Genomic DNA, 18,915 nt, shown 5'->3' with positions numbered 1-18,915 from the left:
TTGCACAAGCGTAACTCTTTTCTCTTGGGTAGTGGTCTTTAATTAGATGGTCACATGCTGTTTCTTGAATATAATGTAATCCAAAAAGTTTACAACCTTTGCTATACCGGTGTAGTGCTATCTATTACAGTGCATATGTCAGATATAATCCATGAAAGTCATATACAAAAATATGCCATGAATGAGGCCTGGATTGTGCACCTCTTTGACTGAGCCTGTCTAAGGAGGATGGAGTAGAGTGAAACCAAAATCTGCTGCTTACTAGGCTTTTCTGTCTTCTGGGATGAAGAGGTTTCAGGGAAAAGAAACAATACTGTGCTTCCCCTTCCCTGTTCATTTCTAGCTTTGAACTTCAGGCAAACTACCTGTTGACATCAGTGGGAGCCCTTTGTTTTAATTAATGCATGAAGATCATGCATTCCTTGCTGCATCACATTTCCTTATACCACAAAAGACCATACTGAGTTATCCCTTTTAATCTGAGATGCTTCCTTCCTTTTTTCTCTTCAGGTTTTTCTACATGGGAAAAATTGACCAGAATAGCTATTGCAGAATGAGCAGTTCTGTACTTACTATTTCAGAACAGTGCCCATGTGGACACTCTGTTCCAGGATAAAAATAAAAACACTTTATTCCAGAATAATTAGTACGCTTTTCCGATGTCCCTCCCTGCTCCAATTACTGTTTAATTATGTATACACAGTAGAACAGTTTCAATAGGAGCGACTGAGAGACTGACATCAGAATATCCTTATCCCAGTGGTTAGGCGTTTCTCCTGCAATATGGGATACCCAAGTTCAAATCCCTTCTCCAGGTAGGAGGAATTGAACCCAAGGTCTCCCAAATTCCAGGTGAGGGCTCAGCTTGCCAAAAGCCAAGGAAGGAGGGCTGAAAATACTCCTCCTTTACCTCTTCTTTGTAAATTTTGGAAGAAGGGACTCTTCTCTCTGTCCTGTACTCCCCTGCTGCTGCTTCACACGAAACCATTGCAACCAGGTCTGAATAGGGGTAGCAGCAGCCCTGAACTGGTGACTGCATTTTACTTCAGCAACCTGTGCAGACTCCAGGGGCTAGAGTTCCCAAGTCACTCTCTCTAGGCTCAGACACTCAAAAAGGATGACCAATATCACCAATTAAAGCCATAGAGTAACATGAATGTAGGGGATGCCCAGTCTTTCTGCTTTCTCCCTGTTTAATCACTGCAGGGGAATCCCTTCATCCAGGAGCTGTAGCATGGATACATAGAGCTTTTGCTGCCTTCTGCCTCTTCTCAGAAAGGATCTTTTCACTTCCTCTGAGAAAAAGCTTTCCAAGAGAGCTCTTTCCTCCTCCATTCTCTCAAGGGACCTCTTCTCTGTCCGCAGTGGCAATCTTCATATTTCATTTTTTCTCTTATAGGAAGTCTCCCAAAGGTTGCCAGCTTCCTAACTGCACAAAACCAAACACCCTTGCCCTGCCCCTTCTCCAAGGCCGTGCCCCACTCACTCCATCTTCCCCCTTTCCCTCTGTCTCTTGCTCTCCCCCACCCTCACTTACTTGCTCATTTTTACCAGGCTGGGAGGGTCCCTTTTCAACCGGTGTTTGGTTGAAAACTGGACACCTTGCGACCCTGTGAGTCTCATCTTACTCAATCTGCTGTGTAGGAGCCCTGTGTTCTTCACCTTCCCTTTTCTCAGAAAACCCTGTTAAAGAAGGTTAGGATGATTCTTTAAGAATGGGATTAGTTAAGATTCCCTTGTGGAACAGAAATCCTTGGGGATGTGACAGGCCCTCGTTTCTCTCCCAATGAGCTCTTCACTGTCTGTCACTCTGTTTGGAAGATGTGGAAACGGGTGCAGATTTCTTTATTCAGTGTCCACTTTGACCAAGAACCTCCTCAGTTTCTCCTAATTAATTAGTTGATGCTTTAGTTAAAATAACATCTGCCTTTTCTTCATAGTAGAACTTTTATCAAGAATAGGAGTGTTTAACCCCGTTGTAATGACCAACTTTCAGCACTAATATACAGTTTCAGCAAGGGAAAATATTAGTTCATATTCTTTCAACCTTAAAAACACCACAAAACATTTATAAAGATATCTTGAAAGTTTTACTTTAAAGAGATCCTTCTTTGCTTGTTTATTACCATAGAAATAGCAGGATTGTCAGCTCTGGATTTTTCTAGGTTTTGGGTTTTTTTGGTGTGTGAGGTTTAATAAATATTAAAATGAAGGTTTAAACAGTCTGAATAAAAATACCTTCTTTCAATTGCCTAATTTTCACTCTTTGCTCTTTCGAAGTCATAATTACTCTAGTTCTGCATTCTAGCATAGTCTTCCAGAGCAGACAGTACTTGCATACACATTAAAAAATAAACAATTCCCACCCATCCCCGCCACCACAAAGGCAGCAACAAAATGTCTCTTTATTTGTACATAATAAAGGAACAAAGTGGACAAGCCTATTTTAAAATTCAGTTTAAGAATTTCTGGAAAATGCACCATGAAACAAATCATATATCTGAGATACACTGAGGATGATTTCATCCTCTGGACAGGTGATTAAACTCCCTCATAGATTTCCACTACAACTTCAACTGCCACCACCCATTCATTAAACTCTCTAGAACTTTCTCACACTAGCATCAACTTTTTCAACACCACATTACAGTCAGCTTCAACAATGGAATCTTATAGATAAACTGTATACAGGAGGCCCACGAATTAGCACACCTAGTTTCACAGACCCAGTAACCATCCCAGACACACTCTTATCTACAGCCAGGCACTCAGATAGCACAAAGTATGCTCCAAGGAGAAAGTCTGCGATATACACCTTAACACACTCAGAACTGCCTTCACCAAACCAGAGAATAGATTGCATCATGGAACAGGCCACTCAAACACCCCTCTAGAGAACCTACGTCAGTACAGAAATAAAACCCTCTCCAACTGCACACCTCTAGTTGTCACCTACTACCCCACATTAAAACCCATACTGGGTATCATCAAACAGTTACAGCCCATGCCTGATGAGGACTCCATCCTGGAAGAAATCTTCTGGCCTTTAGGTAAGTCCCCATCCTCAGAATCATAGAATATCAGGGTTGGAAGGGACCTCGGGAGGACATCTAGTCCAACCCCCTGCTCAAAGCAGGACCAATTCCCAACTAAATCATCCCAGTGAGGGCTTTGTCAAGCCTGACCTTAAAGACCTCTACAGAAGGAGATTGCACAACCTCCCTCAGTAACCCATTCCAGTATTTCACCATGCTCCTAGTGAAAAAGTTTTTCCTAATATCCAACCTAAACCTCCTCCACTGCAACTTGAGACCATTACTCCTTGTTCTGTCATCAGCTACCACTGAGAAGAGTTTAGATCCATCCTCTCTGGAACCCGCTTTCAGATAGTTGAAAGCAGCTATCCAATCCCCTCTCATTCTTCTCTTCTGCAGTCTAAACAATCCCAGTTTCCGCAGCCTCTCCTCATAAGTCATGTACTCCAGCCCTCTAATCATTTTTGTTGCCCTCCGCTGGACTCTTTCCAATTTTTCCATATCCTCCTTATAGTGTGGGGCTCAAAACTGGACACAGTATTCCAGATGAGGCCTCACCACTGTCAACTAGAGGGGAATGATCACGTCCCTCGATGTGCTGGCAATGCCCCTACTTATACAGCCCAAAATGCCATTAGCCTTCTTGGCAACAAGGGCACACTTTGACTCATATCCAGTTTCTTGTCCACTGTAACCCCCAGGTCCTTTTCTGCAGAACTGCTGCCTAGCCACTCGGCCCTAGTCTATAGCAGTGCCTGGGATTCTTCCTTTCTAAGTGCAGGACTCTGCACTTGTCCTTGTTGAATTCATCAGATTTCTTTTGGTACAATCCTCTAATGTGTCTAGGTCCCTATGTATCCTATACCTACCCTCCAGTGTATCTACCACTCCTTCCAGTTTAGTGTCATCTGCATACTTGCTGAGGGGGCAGGCTACGCCATCCTCCAGCTCATTTAATGAAGATACAGAACAAAACCAGCCCCAAGACCTACTCTTGGGGCACTCCGCTTGATACCGGCTGCCAACTAGACATGGAACCATTGATCACTACCCGTTGACCCCGACAATCTAGCCAGCTTTCTATCCACCTTGTAGTCCATTCATCTAGCCCATACTTCTTTAACTTGCTGGCAGGAATACTGTGGGAGACCACTGTACTTTGCTAAAGTCAAGGAATAACATGTCCACTGCTTTCCCCTCATTCACAGAGCCAGTTATCTCGTCGTATAAGGCAATTAGGTTAGTCAGGCATGACTTGCCCTTGGTGAATCCTTGGTGACTATTCCTGATCACTTTCCTCTCTTCTAAGTGCAAGAAGCAAGCCCTCCACAGACCAGGACACACCAACTCAGAATGACAGCACTCTGCCAGAACAACAGATGCAAAGCCTGCAGTGATATCTCCACTGCTACAGTGATCAACACCCCCCACAACACATTTATCAAGATCCATGGGTCCTACATATGGTGTGCCTCAGGCAGTGCACAATATGCCCCAGTAACTATGTGGGTGAAACCAGATAATCACTATGCTTTTGAATGAACTTGCACAGGAAAATGAGACAAAAACACCATCCGTATCACCTATGGGTGAACACTTTTCACAAAAGGATCACTCCATATCTGACCTCCCAGTCCTCATTGTCAAAGGAAAATTGCACAATACTTTCAAAAGATGAGCCTTAAATTAATAACGTTGCTGGACACTGAAAATCATGGTCTTAATAAAGACACTAGATTTATGGTTTATTACAACAAGATGTAACCTACTAATCACTCTGTTTGTTCTATGCCAACAGGGATGTTAACGAGGCACTTGACCTTGAATGGTCCCGTAGATTAACAGGGGTTCTCATAATGGTTTTTTTGGGGGCCTCAGAGTGCGGCCACCAACTCTTGCTAGTTGCTGCTGTGACAATTTTTCCTAAAATATTTAATTAACTTTAGGAAAAACAAATATGCACATATACATATCCAAATCATAGTAATTTATTTATGTAAGGGTTTTTGCAGACTCAGTGATAAAAATAACGTACAGTTGTCTCTATTCTTAACTGGACAGAATAGAAACAAATCAGGTGCTTTGAATGTTCTTGTCTTTTTGTTGTTTCTTTTGCCTTTTTGGTTGCTTTTTTAAAGACTTACGAGTTAGTAAGTACTTCTGTGAGAAGAGATATTTGTTTTTATATGTTAATATCACTTTTCATAGTAGCAGACTTGCTAGCAAGCTGGGAGGCAGCGAAAAGTGATATTAACAAACATAATGATATCACTTTTCACAACAGAATTCCTCAGACTTGGCAAGCTGGCAGACAAATTAAGTCCTGGGTAGGGAGGTAGGGCCAGAGGGGATGAGGGGAATGGATGGGTTACTGAGGGAGGCAGCAGGTGCCTGGGAGATAGATCGGGGGGCCAGGTGAGGCAGCGGGGCCAGATGCAATGAGGTTGGGTGGGTGAAGAGCTTGGGGAAGCAGCAGCGAGCATTGGCAAAGGAGTGGTGGTGAGCCTGAGGCTGGAGCCCTCTAGCCGTGTGACCAAAGTCCAGGGCCAGAAGACACAGTGGGGACCAGGCGTGATGGGTGGGTGCAGGAAGGAGATGGTGAGCACAGGGCTGGCACCTGTTGCTGCATGACTTTGGACCATGGTTATGGCCCTACAGCTGGACCTTGAGACCCCACAGTCGGGGGATGGAGCCTACCACCCCAGGACTGAATCTGGAAACCCAAGCCCCACTGCCTTCAGGAATGTGGGGAACTTCCACCAGCTGCCTGCTTCTCTGGCGTTTGTGGTTCCAGAAGGGGGCAGGGTCCAACCCCTGCTGACGGCCCTGGGGGAGGGGCTACTGCTTTCCCCCAATCACTGCCTAGAAGGCTGTGGCCGCACGAAAAGCACCTGGCAACCACATGTGGTTATGGTGGCTGCATTTGAGAAACACTGCCTTAGAATATGTGTTAACTGGCGAACTACTTAAGCTCAACTGTTGGTTCCGTTTTTAGCTGTTACAGTGAGTACCTTTCCCAGACCTGAGGAAGAGCTCTGTGTACGTTGAAAGCTCATCTCTCTGTCACGAGCAGAAGTTGGTCCAATAAAAGATATTACCTCACCCACCTCATCTAATTAAAAAACGAACACAGTTTTCAAGTTAAAAATAGTTATTTGTGGATTACACGTATTTTTATTATGTATTAGCAAGTTAAAGCTGTTTTCAACTAACATTTTAACATACTACTGTAGTAGGAAGAGAGCCTGAGGCATAAGCCCTTGTATCAAAGGCCTGGTATGAGGCAGGACCTGCTTACAGAATTCGGCAAGAACAGGGCTAATATTGCAATAATACACATTCCTAAAAAGTGCTAGTCAGAGTATTCACAGAAAAACATCCCAATATCAAGTGGTACCAAAACATTCTGATATCAAGGATGGTATAGTAACATTCCCCCAAAATAACAGGAACACACTATCCCACCTAAAAGATAAGGTCGGGATGACAGTATGTAATAGAAATGTTTTAATCAAACCAACATGTACAAAGTAATAAATAATAACTAGCTATGTCAGAGAGCAGTAACTACAGTAATTATGTCAAAGGAGCAGTACTAACTTGTTTGTATCGGGATATAAAGATGTGTATCAGAGGGAGTATCTTTGTCTGGCCTAGCAAAAAATGGAAAATCCCACTGTTCATTGAGCTAGTCCGTTGTTATGGGCATACATGTATTAGTGGTTTGATAGAGTCTGCGGGATATCAGTACTGTGCTTTGTCAACAATAAACTTGGCCGGGTGTTTTCATCCCTTAACAAATCTTGTGGTCGTTGGGCAGTTCACTCAAGGTCTGCTGTGCCAGCTGTCTATGCAGACCTGGGGCAGCACACAGAGGAAATACACATGCAGCCAGACATCTATCAACATCTAACTACTACTGCTTTATTGATTTTGTTCATTTTATCAGTATTTTTAAATGTATTTTGATGTTAGTATTTTATTTACTATTGTCTGCTAAAATTGTCCCATCACTATCGTTTGTGAGGATCACCCACGTATCTTAAAATAAGTGCAGTTCTAAGTTGCACTAGCTGTTTTTTTTTGTTTTTTTTTTTAAGGGACCATTTGCTAGTTGTGTGTGTCTGGAACCCATTATTCTCTGCCTAGTCCACTCTCTGTCTGAGAGGCTGTCTGTACTGGGGGGATGTGAGAAGGGAGAGAGAGGCACTCGTAACACTGACTGTGTTTCTGCTGGGATCTCCCTCATGCTGTCGGAAACCCCACCAGGAAATATACGTGCAGTCTCCAGTACAAACTGTATGTTCATAGTGGTCAGATTTCTTACCAAAAAGTTTCGCTTGCAGTCGAACATAATAAAAGATCTCAATGCCAGAGTTCTCCCTGAAGGTGATGATATCTAATGCCAGTGGAGAGATGATAATGCCAATCTTATGCCTTATCAGAGTCATTCACGATACAGGAAGACAGAAGGAGTATGGAGCTGGAGCCATCAGTCTTGCAAGGGGAAGTGGGGCATGCTATTATGAAAATGAAGCCTAGGAAGGTACATTGGATAGTTAAAGTACTAGCTTAATTGTTAAAAAAGCATTTGGTGACTGCTTTATGTATCTCGTGGAAAATTTGCAGTGGTGTTTGGAGGAAGGGAACCTTCATGGCCTTAAGAAACAATCCTATCATCTCCCTGATATTGCATGTGAGCAAAGTTGTGTTCTGCTTAATCCAGATATGCATTAAGTTTCATGATAAAAGTGGAACTACCACCACAAGAGAGAGAGACAAGGCACGTGATCAAATCATGAACAGCTGCTACATGATGGAAAAATGCAGGGACTACAGTCACCCATTTGTGTTTCATTGACTATGCAAAAGCGTTAGATACCATCCGATATGGCCATCTTCGGAGAACAGTGGAAGACATGGGGATTCCAAAGCATTTCATTGAACTCATTTTAAGTCTCTACCATGATCAGACACAGCACTGCGTGAACAGGAACAGGAGGCAGAGTGATTTTTCCCTAAAGAGGGTGTGAGACAAGGGTGTACTCTGTCCTTAAGCTTTTTAAAGGTGTAGGCAGGGTATGAGACGAGCTATGGAAAGCTGTGACAAAATGGAAAGACCTGGGGTTTCTATTGGTGGATGCCTCTTAACTGACCTCAGATACAATGAATATATGATGTAGCACTTTGCTACAATCACTGATGCAATGCAACAAATGTTGGAGTTTGTAAAAACAATTAGTAAGGAATATGGACTGAATATGGCAAAAAACAAAATGCCTGGATATTGACAGGATTAACAAAAATGCAAGCAGATGACATGATTAATGGTCAAGTTGCCGAAGCAGGTAGTAGGTGGAGTTCTACGTATCCGACTAACAAGGCTGTTCTGAAGAAGATTAGGAATGAGTTGCTTACAAAAGTTTAGAAAAACCATGGCATCTCATTTGGATGTGAATTGTGGAAAATAAATGCTGCTGACAAGATGAAAATTTAAGCTTTTGAGATGTGGTGGTGGCAACAAGTGTTCTTGCGTATTTCCTAGTTCAAAACCTTCCTTCTTTCTCCCCTTCTCCCCCCAAATAAAAAATATTAATGGGCAATATTATTTATTTATAATATTAGAAATCTGCAGGTGCAAATTTGTGTACTTTAGTCACATGAGGCATATAGATGAAAATAATTTCAAGAAAGTTAGGGAAGGAGTAGTGGGTGGTCATTGTAGTACAGGGTGACCAGCAAGGAAATTTAATAGATTGCTGTGTGCTTGAAGTTAGCAATAGATCAAGAAGGCACATTAAAATTCTACTATGTAACCAATATTCAGACATGAATAAATGGATTTTTACTTTACTTTATTCCAATCCCTGTGTACTAACTAGGCAAAGAGACTTGTCTTGATTTAAATAACAAAAAAGACGACTATACAAAGCTTTATTTTAATACTTCTGGACTTTTGTGTAAAATTAATTATTCAGTAAGGAACTCTGACAGCCTGCTTTCTACAAAAGGCTACTTTTCCACCCTTTCATGATAAATGGAAATTCAGGCACTATAATAATACTAACACTCATGCATGAGGTTAAATAAAATTTGGAAGGTAAGGCATCGCCACAAAATGGGCTCCAGATGAGCGAAGTGTAATTTGGAATATGTAGCAGACTAGATGTTCACATGATCAAATTTGTAACTGCATGAATTCAAAGGCGGATCATAGATTGCAGTTCTTATTCGAGTGATTGCTCATATCCATTCCAGTTAGGTGTGTGTGCCGCGTGTGCACGTTCGTCGGAAGATTTTTACCCTAGCAACTTTCTAGAGTGGCACCGCCATGGCGCCTGATATATACCCCTGCCGGCCTGTCCGCTCCTCAGTTTCTTCTTACCGTCATGTCGGTCGTTGGAACTGTGGAGTGCGGCATAGCTGTCCTCCAGGTCCCTAGCTCTCCGTTGTATCGTTGTTCTACTAGTTGTATTTAGTTGTAGTTGTAGTTAGAGTATAGAATATTGGTTGATAGTTGTATTTACTTATTGTATATAGTTAGCGGGCTTGGGCTCTAGCCCTTCCCCACGCCTGGCGCCGGGCTCATGCCCGGTTCGCCGGGGTTCAAACAGTGCTCGGCCTGCAAGAAGCCGATGCCCACGAGCGATCCACATGACTCCTGCTAAAAGTGCCCCGGGAAATCGCATATTTCAGAGAAATGCCACATTTGCAAGGCATTTAAACCAAGGACCAAGAAGGAGAGAGATCAGCGCTTAAAGACTCTCCTCATGGAAGCAGCGCTTAACCCTCCTTCCTCGACACCGAGTGCTGGCTCCGCTCCGGCACCAGACCGTGCCGGGCCCAGGAAAACGCCTCGGTACTGACCTTCCCTGGCACCGGGCCCCGACGCAAGACCTTCGACGTCCACCACTCCGACCAAGCAGACCCGAACAGAGCACCCGGCACCGACTACTGCTGCGGCACCGTTACCAGGGATTCCGTCGACTCCGGGCCCGGGCGGGTCCGTCGAGTCTGGTCCCTCACAGCTCCCCCATAAGATCCGGGGTCGAGCTAATGGTCCCCTCGACGCCTGAGACATTTTTCTCGGCTAGGGACCTGATAGCACTAACTGAGTCTACGCTGCCTCAACCCCCGGTGCCTCCAGTGCGGGTTCTACAATCTAAAGGCAAGCCTGTGGCCATGCAAGCGCTGTCTCTGGATTCACCGAGCCGGCACCGATCCCCATCGCGATCCTGGCGCTGTTCCCAGTCCTGTGGGCAGTCTCGATCAAGGCGCCGCTCGCAGTCCCGGCACCGCTCTCCGCGGTGGTACCGGTCGTACTTGCGGCGCCGGTCCTCTTCACGCCGGTCCTGATACTCCCAGCACCGCTCTGGCTCGAGCCATCGCTACCGGCGCCGAGATTCGAGAAGCCGTTCCCAACGTCAGCCTTTCAGATCCCGGTCGATCTCCCGGCACCGTGCTGGTGGCAAGTCCCGGTCTCGATCCCGGCTCTGCTATGACTCCCGGCACCGGTCCCCGGTACCGAGGAGGTCTCCACTGTCTGGAGCGAGGGACCCATATCAGTCCTGTTCGGCTCCTCCCTGGCCTTCCTGACAACCGGCTGTCTCCTCCCAAGCAGACAGCGCGTACACCATGGACACTGGCAGGCCTGCTGCTCTCTTCCATGATCCCCCCCCCCCCCAGGAGCATGGACCACAACAGTGGGGCTTCTGGACTCCCTGGGCGTATCATCAAGCCCAAGGCCCTCAGCAGATTCCCCCGTGTTCGATGGCATCTGAACACAGGGCTCCGGAGGCCACATTTTCTCATCCTCTCCCTTCCCCTGCAGAGGAGGGGTTGTCTCACCGTCAGGACCCTGATCTCCCTCCAGAGTCGGATGCAGTGCTCCAGGCAGAGCCTCCTGCAGATCCACTCCTGCTGGGTGTCTCCTCATCATCCTCCCCGGATGAAGCAGTGGCTGGAACGACATCCACTAGCCCTCCTCCGCTTCACCTCAGGGCGCATCAGGACCTCCTCAGGCGCGTGGCGCAGAATATGAACTTACAGGCTGAGGAGGTCTCAGAAATTGAGGATCCGGTGGTGAGCATATTATCTGCTGATACACTCAGTTGAGTCGCCCTTCCTTTCATCCGGACCATTCAGGCCAATGCCAATACCATCTGGCAATACCGGCTTCCGTTCCCCCCGCTGCACGTGGAGTGGAGCGCAAGTACATGGTGCCCTCAAAAGGGTGCCCTCAATCTGTGAATGAGAGGGAGCGCCATGGCCAACAGGCCCCGGCACTAAAGTCTAAGGAAGTGAGGTGCATGGACTTGCTCGGCCGAAAGGTCTATTCTGCTGGCGCCCTCCAGCTTCGGGTGTCCAATCAACAGGCTCTCCTTAGCCACTACACTTACAACACCTGGACGGCAGCGGACAAATTTAAGGAGCAGCTTCCGCAAGATGCGCGTCAGGAATTCTCTGCTATCCTTGACGAGGGCAAGAAGGTAGCGAGAACTTCCGTACAAGCATCTCTGGATGCTGCAGTTTCAGCCGCCAGGACTCTAGCTTCTGGCCTTACCATGCACCGCATTTCCTGGCTACAGGTCTCTGGCCTGCCTCCGGAGCTCCAGTATATCATCCAGGATCTCCTGTTTGAAGGCCAGGGCCTGTTCTCGGACAAAACTGACCCCAGGCTACAAAGCCTAAAAGACAATAGGGTCATTATGCTCTCTCTGGGGATGCATACGCCCGTCACCCTGCGCAGACCCTTCCGGCCTCAACAACAACGCCGGGCCCTACCCCCAACCCCGGCGGAGGCAAGACTTCGCCAGACAACGAAGTAGAAATGGCCGATGTAGACAATCGGGCAACCAAGGAGGACAAAACCGGAGCTCCTCCAAGGCTCCCTCTGGCCCGAAACCTTCATTTTGAAGGTGCACCTGAGGGCGCTGCACCAGTTTCCCTCACAGATCCGTCCCCTCCCTTTTCCAACCGTCTTTTGTTTTTCCTCCATGCGTGGTCCCGGCTAACATCCGACCGATTGGGTCTTACGCACGTTGCAACTTGGATACCATCTGCAATTCGTTTCGCACCCTCCCTCGTCCCTCTTCAGGGACCCCTCTCACGAGCAACTCCTCCTTCAGGAGGTGCGAACGCTCCTCGCCAAAGGAGCCATAGAGGAGGTTCCAGAGAGCGAGCGGGGCAAGGGGTTTTATTCCTGTTACTTTCTGATCCCCAAAGCCAAGGGGGGCCTCAGGCCTATCGTCGACCTGCAGGAACTCAACAGATACATGGTGAAGTTGAAGTTCCGTATGGTATCCTTGGGGACCATTATCCCATCCCTGGATCCTGGAGACTGGTATGTCACCCTCGACATGCAAGACGCCTACTTTCATATAGCCATCTTCCCGCCCCACAGATGGTTCCTTCGGTTTGTGGTCAACTGCTGCCACTATCAATTCTCGGTCCTCCTGTTCGGCCTCTCTACGGCCCCGAGGGTGTTCACCAAGTGTATGGCTGTAGTTGTCACCCACCTCCGTCGCAGTCGCATACATGTATTTCCATACCTCGACGACTGGCTGATAACGGGGATCCTCAGAGGCACAAGTCCTTAGCCACGTCCGCATGGTCAACAGACTTTTCACGAGCTTGGGTCTAATCCTCAATGTAGAAAAGTCAACACTAATCCCCACTCAGAGGATAGAGTTTATTGGAGCCCTTCTGGACTCTACTCTGGCCAGAGCCGTTCTTCCTCTATCAAGGTTCCAGACCTTGATGGCCATCATACAACGACTACAGGCAGCAATACGCACTTGCCTGACTCTATTGGGCCACATGGCAGCCTGCACGTTTGTCACGGGGTGTGCGCGGCTTCGCATGAGGCCCCTCCAGTCCTGGCTCATCACTCAGTACCGTCCGGCCAGGCACCCTCTGGACACTATTGTCACCATCCCCCAGGACATATTAGGTTCCCTGCAGTGGTGGCTGGATCAGTCCGTGGTGTGCGCGGGGCTCCCTTTCCATCCACCTCAGCCCTCGGTGTCCCTGACAACGGATGCCTCAGATCTAGGCGGGGGGGCCCATCTCGGAACCCTGCGGACCCAAGGCTGGTGGTCACCTCACGAGCTGACCCTCCACATCAACGTACTGGAATTGAGGGCGGTCCGCCTTGCTTGCCAAACGTTCCATCATCAACTTCAGGGCCGCTGTGTCTCGGTGTTCACCGACAACACAACGACCTTGTATTATATAAACAAGTAGGGCGGCACGAGGTCTTTTTCCCTGTGTCAGGAGACTGTGAGGCTCTGGGACTTTTGCATAGCCCACTCCATTCACCTCATCACATCCTTCCTTCTCGGGGTTCGGAACACGCTGGCGGATCATCTAAGCAGATCCTTCCTTTCCCACGAGTGGTCCCTTCGCCCGGACATCACCCTTTCGCTCTTCCGGAGGTGGGGATGTCCCCGGATGGACCTCTTCGCGTCCCAGGGGAACAGGAAGTGCCAGATGTTCTGCTCCTTTCATGGCCTCGAACCGGGTTCGGTAGTGGACGCCTTCTTTATTCCGTGGACGACGCACCTGTTCTACGCATTCTCCCTGTTCCCGCTTGTCCCCAAGGTCCTTCTGAAGGTGCGCAGGGACAGGGCCCGCTTGATCATGATAGCTCCAGCGTGGCCCCGGCAACATTGGTACTCCATGTTGCTGGACCTGTCTCTGGCCGACCCTGTCCCCCTGCCTCTTCACCTGGACCTGATCACTCAGGACCACGGCAGGCTCCGTCACCCGGACCTTCAATCGCTGCACCTCACGGCGTGGCTCCTGAGTGGCTGACCCGGTCTGAAATGCGTTGCTCTACCCCAATGCGTCACGTGCTCCTGGAGAGCAGGAAGCCTTCCACCAGAGCGATGTATTCGGCCAAATGGAAGCGCATCACGTGCTGGTGTGCTAATCAAAACTTCCTTCCCACTGCAGTCTCCATCTCTACTATCCTTGACTACCTCTGGTCCCTCAAACCACAGGGCCTAGCGGTGTCATCTCTAAGGGTTCACTTGGCGGCCATTTCCACCTTCCACCCAGGAAGGGATGGCCATTCGGTGTTTTCTCACCCGATGGTGACTAGGTTCCTTAAAGGTCTGGAGCGTCTTTACCCACAGATTCGCTGCCCCGCCCTCACCTAGGACCTGAACCTGGTTCTGGCCCAGCTCATGTCCCCTCCCTTTGAGCCTTTGGCAACTTGCTCCCTTCTCTACCTCTCCTGGAAGACCGCCTTCCTGGTGGCCATCACCTCCGCTAGAAAGGTGTCGGAGCTCCGGGCCCTCACGGTAGATCCCCCGTATACTGTGTTCCACAGGGACAAGGTGCAGCTGAGACCGCACCCAGCCTTTCTCCCCAAGGTGGTCTCGGCCTTTCACGTCAACCAGGAGATCTTTCTCCCTGTCTGTTTCCCGAAACCCCATTCGTCCCACAGGGAGCAGCAGCTTCACTCACTGGACATACGTAGGATGCTCGCCTTTTATGTAGAGCGAACCAAGCCGTTCCGCAAATCTCCCCAGCTCTTTGTGGCGGTAGCGGTCTCATCTCAAAGAATCTCCTCGTGGGTGACGTCCTGTATCCGAGCCTGTTATGACTTGGCTCATACCCCTCCGGGCCACGTGATTGCGCACTCTACTAGGGCTCAAGCCTTATCGACAGCTTTCTTCGCCCACATGCCCATCCAGGAGATCTGTAGAACAGCGACCTGGTCCTCCGTTCATACTTTCGCTTCCCATTATGCCCTGGTCCAGCAGTCCAGAGATGACGCGGCCTTCGGCTCTGCCGTGCTCCACGCCGCGACTTCTCACTCCGACCCCACCACCTAGGTAAGGCTTGGGATTCACCTAACTGGAATGGATATGAGCAATCACTCGAAGAAGAAAAGACGGTTACTCACCTTTGTAACTGTTGTTCTTCGAGATGTGTTGCTCATATCCATTCCACACCCACCCTCCTTCCCCATTGTCGAAGTAGCCGGCAAGAAGGAACTGAGGAGCGGACAGGCCAGCAGGGGTATATATCAGGCGGCATGGCGGCGCCACTCTAGGGGGCGACCTGCCGGCCCGCTGGAGTTGCTAGGGTAAAAATCTTCCGACGAAGGTGCACGCGCGGCGCGCACACCTAACTGGAATGGATATGAGCAACACATCTCGAAGAACAACAGTTACAAAGGAGAGTAACTGTCTTTTACCTTTTGCACCGCCAAAAAAATAAAAGTGGAGTTCAGTGTTTTCCATCCAAATCTTTTTCCTATTGGCTATTCATTTACTTTTAAGAAGTAAAACAAATGTTTAATGGCTTTTGTGGTAAAATATGTATTTTATGAAATTTTCCAGGCCGCAGGTGGAATTGCAGAAAATGAATAGAATTCCTTTGTCAGAGCACCTTTTTAAGTGTTTCTTTATAGTGCAATTTTTAGTGGCAGTCATGTTTGTGGTTGGATCAATTTACAGAAACCATACTGATTCATTATCTAGGTCCTACTTTTTGAATGAAGGTGTAGAATCCTAGAAATGCATGGCTGGAAGGGACCTCAAGATCATCCCCAGCAGGTGTTTGTCTAACCCATCTTAATGCACCCGCGTCCTGGCCCCTGGGAGAGCACCTGCCGAAATGCCGCAGCGGCATTTGGCGGGGACACTTCTAGATGACGCTGCTTGCCATCGACAAGTGACGTCATCAAGAGGTGTTGCCCCCGAATTTCGGCAGCAACGCCTCTCGCTGACGCCGCTTGCCGTTGACAAGTGACATCATCGAGAGGTGTCGCTCCCGAATTTCGGCGGGGACGCCTCTCAGTGACACTGCTTGCCGTCGACAAATGACGTCATCGAGAGGCATCGCCCCAAATTTTGGCGGGGACGCCTCTTGATGACAGAAAGGTGGGGGACCACTGATCTAACCTATTCTTTAAAATGTCCAGTGATGGAGATTCCACAACCTCCTTTGGAAGCCCAATCCAATACTTAACCATCCTTATAGTTAGAATGGTTTTCCTAATAAAAATTATTTAAAAAATGTAAAAATTCTAAACTTTGTGTCTAATATGCTGTTGAGGTAAAAAAAAATTAGTTTCTCAAAGTCTAAAAATATTCAGTAACCTAATTTTTGTTTACAGTGCCTGAAAATGACAACAAAGCGCAACTTGTTTGTGCGGTTGGTGCCATGCCGCTGTCTGCGTGGAGAAGAAGAAACTGTCACTGCACTTGATTATTCTCACTGCAGCCTGGAACAAGTGCCGAAAGAGATATTTACCTTTGAAAAGACCTTGGAAGAACTCTATTTAGATGCAAATCAGATTGAGGAGCTTCCAAAGGTATGATGTTGGAGTTTGTTTTTTTGTGAGATGTATTAACCCTGTTACTTGACTACATCTATACTATACAGCAGTAGGGTAATAATTCTAAAAGTCTGTTGTCATTGAGGGCCCTCGTAGGTGACCAACTTCCATTTTCAACTCACCAGTTTAAACTTCTTAATAACTGAAGACTTTGGGACTTGTTCCATGACTTGTGGTTGAAATAATGGTTTATTATGTGAGCAATGCAATCCAGTGACTTCTCACTCATACTCATGGCAGCTGTCGTGCCAGTCACTAAAAGGTTAAAGTAAATCTTACCTAGTCCAAACACATGCTCACTGTTCAGCCAGTGCTTCCTCAGAATTCTTTTTAAACATAAGTGAGGGGAAAATATTGCAAAAGAGAACATAATGAGTGGTAACTTACTCAAGATTGTCAGGAACCAAATCTTCAGCACCAATGTTATGCACTATTTGATGACAGATGACAATATTAATCTTTGGAGGAATTATTGTCCATGGACAATGGATTATCTCTGGGCTACCTGTCATCTCCTATTTGCTATTGAAACATTGACCCTCGCCTCTGATCCTCAGATTGTCTTGACTGCCATTTGTAAAGTTTTCCAACAGGTATTGTCAGGCTTTCTCCCATATGGGAAGAACTCTCCATAAATACCTACGAAATCACTTTGTAGTCCTTCAAATCCTTCCTTAAAACTCTACTTTGCTGTGATACGTACAAAAACCTTGACAGTGCTTAGGGAGAGAGTGCTGTGACCACTGCTTAACATGCTGGTCAGCATCATTCCATTGTTTCCTTGTGCTTTCCCCCTCAACTTCATCTCTTTGTATTCACCAGTTTTCTCTTGTCTTATAGGTTGATTGTAAGCACTTTGGGGTAGGGGCCATCTTTTCATTATATGTTTTGTACAGTGCCCAGCAAAATGGGGCTCTGGCTCTAGTCTCTTACTCCAATACAATATTTTTTTTATCTATAGGTTTGAGAATTGTCAGGCATTTTGACTTTGAAAAGTAATTTTAGTATTCCTCATTACTACATATTTGCTCTAGCTAATGATTTCTGAAGCATTGGAAGACGTTTGTAGAGAGCATCTAAGATAAGTATTTGCCACACTTTGCTGGCTCTGGACAGTTACAGCTTTTCACTGATGCACATTTTGTCATTCAGTAATTCACTAAATTTACAACAAAAATTGTTTCACAAATATCCTGTTTTTCTAGTGAGAAGGTCAGAAGTTAGAAAGGATTAAAAACTAAAGATATATAAAGAAAACTGAAAGATGCTCAGTCACTTTTTTTCCCTTTGTTTCAATAGCAACTTTTTAACTGTCAATCCCTGCACAAGCTGAGTTTGCCAGACAATGATCTAACAACATTGCCAGCATCCATTGCAAATCTCATTAATCTCAGGGAACTGGATGTCAGCAAGAATGGTAAGTTATTTTATTTGTTGTTACGATTTAGAGAAGCGAAAGGGCAAAACGGCATGAATATACAGAATCACGGAGGCAACTATTACTTTCAGAAAACACTTGTCTTAATATTAAATATAAATCACCAACCTAAGTGACTGTCAAACTTGTTGTATGGAAGAACGTTGATTGTAACATGTCTGTGTGACATTTATTACTTTCAGAGGTATAAAAAATAAAATAAACTGTTTAGTTTGAACTTTGTGGTTCAGTACAAAAAAAAAAAAATTGATAGAGGAATGAAGTACACCAATCCTGCAAACTTAAACATACACCCGCTGAACTGCACTACCACAAGTTGGCTCATTTATTTTAAGTGGCCAAAGCGCAAAGCATGTGCATAATTGTTTATAGAATCGGGGCTGTAAGTAGCAGTCTGAAGTCTGAAATACTGAGATATAAATCTCATCACTGGTAACAGGCACAGGATAACCAGGAGCTTGTAATAATTATCATTATTGGTTTACTGTATATCGTTTGAGCAGTAGATTCCATTTGCTGAATCCAAATATAAATGGTTTATTTTGCTTAATACTAATAAAATTAAATGCTGTAAACAGCCAATTCTTAATCTAAAAGGAAAGTCAGAAATCTGAATGTTCTCGATTGGATTTTGTGGTTTTTAAAATATTTATTTTAAGGGTGGTGGGTTGTTTGTTTTGTTGGTTTGGTAGTTTTGTGCAAACAGGAGCAAATTCAAACATTTCATATTGTGAGAGCTGGATTAACACAGGGGCTTTAGAGGCTGCAGCCCTGGGCTAAGGGAGGCCCTGGTGCAGCAGGGCTCAGGCAGGATGCCTGCATGCCATGGCCCCACACTGCTCCCGGAAGCGTTCGACTGCTGGTATGTCTCTGTGGCCACGGGCCCAGAAGGCGGCTCCGCGCACTGCCCTCGGCCAATGGGAGCTTCAGGGGCGACACTTGTAGGTGCTGGCAGCACATGAAGACACGCTGTCCCCTTCCCCAAGGGGCACGCAGAGATGTGCCAGCAGCTGGCCGCTTCTGGGAGCAGCGTAGGACTATGGCAGACAGGCAACCTGCCTACGCCCCGCTGCGTCATCGGCTGGGAG

At 46.7% G+C, this 18,915-nt stretch overlaps 1 protein-coding gene across 11 annotated transcripts in view; it reads left to right on the top strand.

Annotated features, from left to right (window-relative positions):
- Positions 1-18,915, top strand: part of ERBIN (erbb2 interacting protein) — a 229,977-nt gene that overhangs the window by 84,914 nt on the left and 126,148 nt on the right. For 6 of the 11 annotated variants that reach the window (XM_030565991.1, XM_030565997.1, XM_030565987.1 and 3 more), the window contains 3 exons: positions 7,481-7,581; positions 16,168-16,365; positions 17,689-17,806. In XM_030565991.1, the coding sequence (XP_030421851.1) occupies positions 7,513-7,581; positions 16,168-16,365; positions 17,689-17,806 (385 nt within the window). In that variant the 5' untranslated portion in view covers positions 7,481-7,512. The remainder of the gene's footprint in view (positions 1-7,480; positions 7,582-16,167; positions 16,366-17,688; positions 17,807-18,915) is intronic. The other 5 variants (XM_030565992.1, XM_030565993.1, XM_030565996.1 and 2 more) reach the window with 1 other exon arrangement.

This window comes from Gopherus evgoodei, chromosome 6, assembly GCF_007399415.2.
Source record: "Gopherus evgoodei ecotype Sinaloan lineage chromosome 6, rGopEvg1_v1.p, whole genome shotgun sequence".
NCBI lineage: Eukaryota > Metazoa > Chordata > Testudines > Testudinidae > Gopherus > Gopherus evgoodei.
Note: the sequence above shows the minus strand (reverse complement) of the source record. Positions and strands in the feature narration are given on the sequence as shown.